The following is an 11062-nucleotide window of genomic DNA, read 5'->3' as shown; positions in this document are numbered from 1 at the left end:
AGAGATGGACCAGATGAGGACTTTTGCTCCAAATGGGAAAGGAGAAAACCTCAGTCCCTAGAGATGAACCAGATGAGGACTTTTGCTCCAAACGGGAAAGGAGAAAACCTCAGTCCCTAGAGATGAACCAGATGAGGACTTTTGCTCCAAATGGGAAAGGAGAAAACCTCAGTTCCTAGAGATGCTCCCAGAGATAGTCCTAACGATGAAGATGATGAAGACCCTTTGCTCCCAGGGAAGGAGAAGGGCCTCTGTTTTTGTTTCTGAATGGCTCAACCTTAAAATTGTACCCCAAAAAACTTCAAGAGTGGATCCTCGAAAGCAGTTGCAGGAAAAGCTGCAAGTTGGGGGAAAGGACTCACACGCAGGCAGAGAGACTCCTCTTCCTAAATGGACTGAACAATATTTGGAATTGGGCGGCTGTCTCGTTGTGATAATGTTTTCATAGCATGAGCAAGAAGAGACTTCTCTTTCTAAATGGACTGAACAAGGTTATTATGGAAGTGATAAACAGACTGAACATCTTAAGGGTTGTCTTTTCACATTGTCAGTGGGAGAAGGGAGGAAGGTGGGGGGAGGAGGAGAGTTCTGAAGGTGGTATAATTTTTTTTTCTTCTTTTAGGTCTGTTAATAAACTTCTTTATATTCTTTCAAGTTTGGTGCCTGTTTTGCATTTCTCCTAATTCTTATCTCACAGCAGATAAACAGTAATGAGTATTTTGGACCAAACCACTACAGAATTACCAGAAAATCAACTTATTAACTATGAAATTATTTAGAAAGTCTACGCAAAGCACAATTTTAAGAGTCCTTCCATACAAAAATGCTTTTTTCTTATCAAGAACATCTTACGATGCAGGAAAACAAAACACATTGAAAGAGAATATCTCAGGAAAGTCATACTGTGGTAAAAACTAGGACACTTGATGTGGATATGGAGAGCATCAACAACCCTTGCACATATGAGCACATACAGTTTTAGACTGTAATTATGCTTCTATATACAAAATTACTACAGAATATAATTTTATTATATAGAAAAAAATCAGAATTTCACAACCGGGGTTCTACAAACGACATAACATGTGGCTAATGAACTTTGGTAAGGCAAGAACTTTCAACAATTTACTTAGTTCTAACTTTGCAGAAATACAACACCAGCTGTAGAACAGCCATTTCCTCTCCAAGGCCAATAGATTCTCGGGGCTATGGGATTTAGCCTATAAAAAGTTTTGTTGTTTACCCATCCATGACAAGGGAAAGCTATACTCAAGGCTCAGTAATATCCAGCTTTCTTTGTGACTTTACTAATGCATTAAAGATGTGATCTGCTGCAAGACCATCTCAAGTGAGCGATGATGTTAGCTATGCAACTGAGTAACTAAAACAGTCTAAAGTTTCCAAAAACTCTCCTGTACTTCTAAATTTAAATCCTAGTCAAAGGTTACGCATCATGTTATATAATCTGCGGTCTTCACTGAGAATGTTATGGCTATAGGCAAAGCAAATTAAAACAACAGCTTCTCTGGATCAGTGGTGAGCCATGAAGCAAAAAAACAGACCATATGACAGTCGCAATTTTTCTTGGCACATGATGGGCACTACAGACTGATGCAATCCCGTGTCCATGCTGGCAGCCCGCCACAGCGTGTGTGTGAGAGTGTCACTACATCTGGATGGCGAGTGTATTAGGGTCCCAAGGCACTCCAGGCCTACTGAAACCAGAGGACAACAGCTGCACTCAATGAACACCATGGGAGCTCAGCAAAGTGATGAAAGGCCTGAATTACCACAAACTGTAAATACAGATTTATTTCATTAAAATACTAGGTAACCACTGCAGTGATTCTTTCCTGAATTTGACTCATTTCAAGTACAAGCCATTTATTTCAAGGACTCATTCACTTTTCTCCCTTTCAAAACCAACATAAAAGGAAAAAACAGTATTTTTTTTTATTTCACCAAGGTTGGTCAAGAAAAAGCTAACCCCCCAAGGAAGCACTGAAAGGAAAGCCAGAAGTATACAAGACTGTCATTGCATTAGCCATGAAAGAGGTTTTTTTGTTGCACAACTAAGGCGTCTTCAAATGTTTTAATGCAATCTGGACACACACAGAGCTGTTGCTAAACATGGAGAAACAAGGTGTAAAGACTGCTCCAGGAAGCAAACACACCACCACACACCCTCATTTCTCATGTATGCATGAAGAAATACATTCATAAAGCAATTTTATATGCAAAATCCTGGTTAAACAGTAACAAATAATTGCTGCTAAGCCCTAGAACTCTGTGTTGTGTTATCCAACACAATGCTGTAACACACTGCAAAAGCTTACAAGCAACTTTTTAATAAGGTTGGAAAAGTAGTGGAAGAAGAAAAACAAAACCAAAAAAACGCTAATTACTAGAGAACTCATGCCAAAGGGAAGTCACCATCTAATTGAAATAAACACATGGAAATCAGAGAATGAGTCTGGCTAGCCAGCATCTGCCAAAATACCTTGTTTGAAATGAAAATTGAGCCTCGATTGATTTTAAAATATTAAGTTATCATAATTAGAAAACAAGCAAAATTTCAAACAATCAGCAAGAAAGACATAATGTTTTCTTTCCAGTACTTTCAGAATCTATAAGGTCTACAGAAAAACTGAAAGAGGAAAGGACGTGAGGCCAATACTGACAACCTAAAAATTATCTCTGCTTTTTGGAGCAGCACTCCAGCAGAATAAGTTCTTGAGAGTGGAGACATGCACTCCCATAATCCTTTTAAGCAATGCTTAAAGAACTCTAATAGCAGTCTTGCTTGCCATAGTAAACTCTTATGGTAACCCCATAAGTCTAAGTTGCTAAATGATTTGGAGTATCTGCCACAAGAGGAGAGGTTGAAAACTGGGATTCTTCAGCCTGCAGAAGAGAAGGATTAAGGGAATCTTATCGCTCTGTATAAATACAGATGGAGGGCAATAAAAAAGACAGAGCGAGATTCTTCTCAGGGGTATCCAGGGAACAGGCAAGAGGCAACAGTTGCAAATTGAAATATGGGAAAAATCAGTTGTACCCTAAGGATGACTGAACATCATACGAAACTGCCCAAAGAGGCTGTCATTCTCCATCTGTGGAGACAAGATATTAAAAATCCAATTGGAAAAGATTTTAGGCAACTTCTCCAGTTGATTCTGATCTGAGCAAGGGGGCTGCATGAACTAGACAATCCAGAAATCTCTTTAACTTTGCTATTCTGTGCCTGTGTCAATGCTGAAAAAAATATTAAACCAAAACTAAGACTTGCAGAGGGTTTTAATGAAAAAACCAAACCAAACCAAACCAGCTGTAATACTTATCATGAAGGAAAGCACTTACCTGACATTTTTCCCTTGTTCTCTCAACATCTTCACCAGATCAGCTATTGGGTACTGAGCTTTTGCTGCACACAAACCATAACCTGAAAGAATTTCAAAATTTTAACTTATTTTCCTGTTTTACTGCAGAAAGACTAGTTGTAGACAACAAGAGACAAAAAGACACAAAGAGAAGCTCTTATAATTAAAAATAAATAAAATAAATACATACACATCAGATTCTCATATATTCACAGCCTGCCCACTGTAATTAATCTCTTTTTTGATCTCCTGACCACTTACAGTGCAGTGATTTTACCAGTCAAACTAAAGCAACTAATTTCACCTTTACAAAAATACATGTTTCTTTCACTATCAGAAAATGATGTTGCAGATAGGTATTTTGAAAAATTGATAAAAGGGCAATTGCTAGGTTACTTCACAACCATTATCCTCAACAGAATTTCAATCTGCGTAATGCAAATCCAGTAGCTGGATATGGCTTTTAGCAGTAAACAATCTTTTCAGTCTTTCTGTCTGAGCTAATTCATCAGAGCAACTATACCCAGGAGAAAAACAAAGAGCATATATTATTAATGGTGTCCTGAAGGTTTTTTGACCACAGGAGAAAGAGGCAAACTCCTTGAAGATGGTTGCAAGCTTCATTAGAAACAAAGTAACTTCCCAAATTAGAACTCTGCCTGACTGATGGTCTCATTAAAGTTGAAGCAAAATGAAAGATGACTTTGTATTTTAGCATTCTTCACATTCCAGTGCTAAAATGAGTTTAACACGATAGTCATGCCATTCAGTTGAAGGTGAAGTTTTGAACTGTCCCCTACCTGACTTTTTCCTATCAGGGAATGTGCTACTGAACAACATGAACAGCCAACATAATAGATTCAGACCAGCTCAGCTTTTGGTTTTCAGGTTGGGTTTTTTTACTTTAATTACATTATTTATATTAACTACATTTTGGATGGGGGTTTTTTGCCTTTTTTTTTTTTTCATAAACCAGTGGAGAATTGAGCACATACATGAGAAGTGTAAACAAAATCCTGTCTTTCAGGAATTTAACAGACAGATGTATTGGTACCACTGGTATTGTGGTACTGCTTGGAAATTCACAGTTAATTTTCTGTACAGCTGTTGTGGTGTAAGCTTAATTTTAAAGATAGTCTTTGTTCTGAAGATTTTAAAATGCAAATAAGAAGGACAAAGGTTGAAGAGACATACACAGAGAAAAATTAAGTGGCACATATCTCTGTACAGAGGAATGACAACTGACCCGGGAACAAAAACAAATCACATGGATCCAGTCAACATTTGACATGCTGCTGCCATGCTGCATCTTCAGGCTACAGTCTTTTCATTTGTTTTGTGGTTTTGTTTGGTTGGGATCTTTTTTTTTTAATAATACATTCTCTGAACATCTTGCTGTATAAGTCAAGAAAGTCTTACCTGGAGTAATAATAATACTATTGGCTTCTTTTATCATTTCAACTGCATTGTCCACATTGATTTCTGTGTGAGTTCCAGTAATTTCCATGGGTTTCCCACCAGCTGTTGACGCAGTGCCATAGCCACCAAGAATCACATTTGCAAGGGAACGGTTCATAGCCTGAAAGACAGGATGGTTTTGATCATATAAAAATGAAATTCAAAAATAAAAGTGAGAGTCCACAAAGAAAACTGCTGAAAAAATTTTCTGAAAATTATTAAAGGCTTTCTGACAATAGTCTTTATATGCTGGTTTTGCCTTCTTAAAAAGACCCAAAGCCTTTTAAAACAGGCTCTTTAAAGCCGTTTAACACAGCAATCACCAAACATCCGCTTCAAACACGCTACATTACACATGTGATGGGAGAGCACCAACATTTCCCCTAAACAAAAAACAAAACAACACAAATAGCAAATATTGGTCTCTTTTTGTTCTTAAAAGAGAGGAATATAAAGGAATGCACATTTGATGCCAGAATTTCTAAAAATTTTTTTACATTCATATATATACACACACAAAATTTTTGAAAGATATTTCCCATAGTTTTTAACCAATTTGACATGTAAGCACAGCACTGCTCCATGACAGCATGGAATCCACAAAGCTCTTATAGGTAGTACTGGAGCAAAACTCCTACAGCAACAAGACAGGAAAACACAAAAGCCACACAAAACCAGCCACACTGTAAAGAACTGAAGGGGATCATTAACTTACTGGCTGACCACCAAAGGAAAACTTTAACTAGGTTTGAGAAGAACACACCCTGAAAACCTGGCTCCATTAGACACATAGCCAGGAAAAGCCATTGGCTAAATGCTTTTTCTGGCATGTCTATTTGTGTCTGTGGTCCCAAAGCAATATCTGTCAATAACTGGAAATAGGCAAAACTTGTAACTGCAGGAAAAAAAAAAACCTTTAAAAGCAGGAGAGGAACCAGATAAATTGCTTCTTTAATTACACGTGTCATATATCTTCTGTACTAGCTGAGAAACCAAGACAAAATTTAGGAATGGATCTGGAGAAACACACATAGTGGGAGCAATCACCCTCATAAAAGTGTGCTTCCAGATGTCCATTCTCCACTGATATTTCAAATCATGCAATTCCACAGATTTTTTGCTACAGCCTCAGAAGATGTGCCATTCCTTGAAATTCATCATCTAGCAATTAAGCAGAATGGTGATGTTAGAACTTTTGTTTTTCCTGGTCAGTCATCACTATTTCAGATACTGTAAGGGACACACACAAACACAGTGAAATCAACATCTTTTAGTGTCTGCACCACACAGTAGTTCACATGCCCTAAGAACACACTGCCTTTGGCATGATCACAACATTACAGCAGTTATGTGTCAGGTAAGACAGCCTAGACAGAGGAATACCCTCTTCAGATGTTGCATATGCCAAGCTTACCAGAAGCAAAGCACTTTCTACACATATCTAAACCAAAAGACAACAGTTAGACCAAGTCAAAGAGGGAAAAAAAAGAAGATAAAATATTATCAGAAATCTGAGAATCAGCCAAAAGCAAGCATGAGATTGAAGCACCCTTGCCTGGCTCCACTGCGAAGAGCCAAGAACTTCCCTTCCAAGAGAACAAGTGGTTCCAAGAGAACTTTCCCTTCCAAGGAGAGCCAAGACCTTATCAAGCAACAGTTAACCAACATAGCTGGGACAGTATGAAAACTCTTCTGTAGCCTCTTCCACCTTCTTTACCACCACAGACCACAAATACAGAGATTTAAAGTGCAGGCTTCATCATTCACTGATAATCCAACAACTGGCAGAAAGCCCTCTGTGCTGTGCATAGACAGGTAACAATGGTCAGGAGCTTACAGTCCAGGGAAAACCGAACACCTGAATCCTGAGAACAGCAAGTGCTTCCACTGTGCCCACAGAAACTACACAGCTAGTACACATGAGTGGCCAGCATACAATTTGTAAGACTAACACAGTTTGTACCTTCTCTTGCTCTGTTTCACCCACCCAGTTAATGGCTCCTCTTCAACCTTAAGTTTCTTGCCCATCCCATAATGATTCTAATACCAGAACTGCAATCATCAAGTTTCCCCTCTGGGGAAAAAAGGAGGGACAAAGACATGCTAACCATCAAGTGTTCTGAAGATGTATTGTGTTGGTGTCTTAGAAGAGTCACAATTCACAGGATGAGCAAACAGTACAGGCTTTTGCTTTTGAAGTTAAATTTTCTGTCTTTAACTCCCCCTACTAACAGGTACAACAGAGAGATAGGTGGAAAATCAAGCACATATGAACACAAAAACTAAGTGGTTATCTAAACACATACTGGCCAATTTTATCAACTGAAGCTTTAGGAGATTAGCTGAACTGGCTTTGGATGATTAAGTTTTATCTCTCAAAGTAAATTAAAATATTGTAAAAATATGGTTTCAACCATTAAGATGTTTCCACAAATACCTTCTCACCTGTACTAGATAAGTATCAATATATATAATGGTTTTGACAGAAATCATACTAAATAATAGGGGGAAATAACAAAACCAAACCAAACCAAACCAAACAAAAAAAAAGAAGGAAAAAAGGGGAAGGGAAAACTGTTGCATCATTAGGAGAGGTTGCAACACCTAAAGCAGAATTTACTGAAACTCTTGAGCATTTCTTTCTCTGGAAATGCAGCTTCAAGACAATGATAGTGAATCCCTTGTTTATAAAAATGCTTTAAAAAGTAATGATCTCCATTAAGGGAAGTAAAGCAGAAAAAAAATTGCTGGGCTAGAAACAAGTTGTTCTGCTTATTGTGCAGAAATCATACAAAATAATTTTCATCTTACTGGTTGATGAACTTTAGTTGTCTAAGCTTATATAAAGCAGCACAAGATTTCTAGAATACTACTTCAGAAACTAAACTTCCTGAAATTGGAGAAAGAGAGGAAAGCCACTCTGTCACTGCATAACTATTATGCTAACTACTTCCCTAAGCTTCCTATTTACCTCGGTTCTTCCAATCAACTGCAAGTTGGTTGCAATTTCAAAACTCTCTTGTGAGTACTAAGAGAGGTGAGCAATATTAAGAGAAGAAGGAGACAGTAAAAGAAAAATTAGGTATAGAATGGATTACTGGTAGATATGTACCAAACAGTTAATATTTTCCCTAAGATTTACAAGAATTTGATCTTTAAAGAACATAGTTTTCATACCTGTGTTACCCATAAGCACTATTTTTCTACTGATTTGGACTAAATTCCTGAATGTATACAACTAAATATATAAGCTACATAATTTGATTTCCTTTTGATAAGGAGACAAAAAATTTTCAAGAAATAATAAGATTCTTTGAAATTCATACCTGGAATTGTTCATTGGAACTCACTTTCATGTAGCTGCACAAGAATACCTTTTTAAGCTTTTCTGAAATTCTTCCTCAAGAAAGATGAAAAAAATGATGCTGGGCATTCCTAACATGGTAACAATACTATTTATTAGTGGAGACGAAGTAAAAGACGACAGCCAGAGCTGACCAGAGGAAAACATATCAGACAGGAGAACAGTGGCATTGATCAGACAAGAGTACAAGGGCAGAAATGAAGCAGAATTACCCAACAGAGAATGAGGAGGCTGGCAGCTGTTGCACTGTGAACAGTTTTCTTTAAACCACTATCTCTCCATCTTTGAATACAAGATTTTTATACAAATGTTCCAGAAAAAGGGAGGTCGTTACTAACAATGCAATACAACTCACACATCGAGTAGAAGCTCAAGATTGCAACACACAGTCACATCAGCACTGAATTCCTGTAAGCCTGCTGCCACCCCGTGGTACTCCAAAGTAGCTGCTCTGAAGAAAAGAGCGTATCTTCCCGCACTCCAAACACCAAACTGTAAATTATTGGCTGACTAACAGCTTTTTAAACGAACACAATACTTAAAAGTATCTCCTGCTATGTATTAAATTTAGCTTAAATTTAACCACGCTTCAGAGGTACATGACTAAAAAATAAATTGCTGACTACAAGTAATCATACTTGTTTGAGCCCAGATTCAAACCCTTAATGCACAAGTGAATGCAAGGGGCTTCCCTCAGTTTTGAGATATGTCTCTGACCAAACCAAAGAAAAATGACTGATATCTGCTCCAACAGTTTCAATCAAGAATGTTCTAGTCTATCGACACCTAGCAGCTTGAGATCCAATAGCTTATCTTCCTAAAAAACATGGTTTAAAAAGTTCTTTCGTTACTCAGCAAACAAGCACAGTTTCTGTTGACTTCTTACCACACACATGATGTAAGAGAGGATGGCCCCAGAGGAGCCAATGAGTGCACCAACAATGGTCAGCAAGTTGTTGTTCAGCAGAAAGCCCTCGGCACACAAAGCCCATCCAGAGTAACTGTTCAGGACAGTAATAACTACAGGCATATCAGCACCTCCAATAGCTGCTGTTAAAGTGACACCCTGGAAAGGAAAGAAAATACTTCAGTGTCAGCAGTGACTAAGGAGGACACCCAGACAAGACACTCTACCTGCAGCACTGAAAAATAAATACAGAATCACAGAATGGTGGGTGTTGGAAGGGACCTTTAAGATCACTCAGTTCCAACTGCCCTGTCAGGGGCAGGGATGTCACCCACTAAATCATGTTGCTCAGGGCCCCATCCAACCTGGTCTTGGACACTTCCAGGGATGGGGCATCCACAACTTTTCTAGGCAATTTTCAAGTTACATAGAACTTATTCAAGTATTTTCAGTGTAAGTATTCAAGCTGTGGCCTGAGGAGTGGACTTACCAAATCTGCTGTTTTAGAGAGTACAGGAAGGTGCCCCACTGTCCTCATCCTGTGCTTAGTCACATATTTTTTTACTTGCAAAAATATCCTACCAGCGCCATGAAACTGTTCATACCATTAAGGAGTTCATACTGAGCAGTCTTTGCAAGACTCAGTTTACAGAATGTTACAATATTCAGGGCAAATTTTGCAACACTTGTGTACACTGGTGTGAGTGAATGGGGGAAATTACACAGGCGAGTAATCTTAAGAAGTTATCATAATAATCTGTAGACCCAGAGCTCTTTGAAGTATTTTAAGGATTAACTTTCCAAAAAGTCTTATAGGACAAAGCATTATTTCAGAAAAAGCTTCATTAATCAATAGCTGCAAAAATGAATTATATAAATGCATTCCAGCTCTCTGGAACAGTTCTGGTAGATCTAGAAAAGTCAGTTGCTACTTGCAAGTTACCACACTGGCGGGCACCATGCCCACTGTGACTCAGGCTGGCAAAATATAATCCCTGAAGAGGAAACTTGCAAAACTGGAGAATAAACTCCTCATGTAACTTGCTTCACTTTCTACAATTCCTTGACTTACCATTACAGCTGAGAGTGCTGACACAGAACCCAGGCAAGTAATTCCTGTGGTGTAACTGGGATCAATCAGGTAGGGAACCATCCCACCAATGCTGGCAGCCAGCAATCCTGCATTCAATGCATGTCGACCAGGCAAGAGCAGAGGTGCAGAATTCAGGATACCTGCAATCAAATGCATTTTCAGGCATGAACATGTACATTCTGGGGAGCCTGTCTTGCCTTCAGAGGAGACTGAATAACTCAGCAAAAGACAAATTAAAAAGAGAAAAAGGGAGGGGCAGAAGACAAAACAAGTTAGTAGAAACTGACACCTTGTGCTGACTCAGAATTGCAACACATTTAAAATTCCTCTAAATTCTCAAATAGTCCCATTTAAACTTGGTTTACTTCCTAATTTCACTGAAGTGCTCCAGAACAGTCACACAAATCTCTTTTCCTTTTGAAAAGCCTTTCTATTTTTCCTTCAAAAATGTCCTTTCATTTTGTATGGTCTTTGTATGTTGAATATGACACGCAGTAGTAGTAAGCTTTTAGTTAAAACTTCTACACAGGAATTATCTCAGTCTCTCAAAAGCTGTGTGCTTAGAAAAATATGACTACACAGATAATACCAAATATAAAACACTTCTGCTTTCAAATGCATTAATTTCACCACTACCCTCAATCACACAGAACTCCCACAGATTCCCACATTGGCAGAAACCTGAGGGGAAAAGGGGATTCAGTATTTGTGTGATTCAGTTTAAAAAGGCAGTCACATTTATTTCACTAGGCTTTTTTTTTCCAAACAACATGTCAAGAGTTGAAACAATGCAAGATTCTCAGTAATTACTTACATCAGAAATAACATCATCTCATTTAAATTCAGCTAAATTCAAGGGA

The 11062-nt window shown here is 38.2% G+C and overlaps 1 protein-coding gene across 1 annotated transcript in view; it reads right to left on the bottom strand.

Moving 5' to 3' along the window:
* NNT (nicotinamide nucleotide transhydrogenase) overlaps positions 1–11062 on the bottom strand; it is a 46094-nt gene that overhangs the window by 12338 nt on the left and 22694 nt on the right. Inside the window, exons 15-18 of the mRNA XM_008630632.2 lie at positions 10182–10342; positions 9089–9268; positions 4800–4959; positions 3361–3442 (exon numbers count right to left, since the gene is read on the bottom strand). Coding sequence (XP_008628854.1) covers positions 3361–3442; positions 4800–4959; positions 9089–9268; positions 10182–10342 — 583 coding nt within the window. The remainder of the gene's footprint in view (positions 1–3360; positions 3443–4799; positions 4960–9088; positions 9269–10181; positions 10343–11062) is intronic.

Source organism: Corvus brachyrhynchos, unplaced genomic scaffold, assembly GCF_000691975.1.
Source record: "Corvus brachyrhynchos isolate BGI_N302 unplaced genomic scaffold, ASM69197v1 scaffold42, whole genome shotgun sequence".
Classification (NCBI taxonomy): domain Eukaryota; kingdom Metazoa; phylum Chordata; class Aves; order Passeriformes; family Corvidae; genus Corvus; species Corvus brachyrhynchos.
The sequence above is the reverse complement of the archived record's forward strand: the minus strand, read 5'-3'. Positions and strand labels throughout refer to the sequence as shown.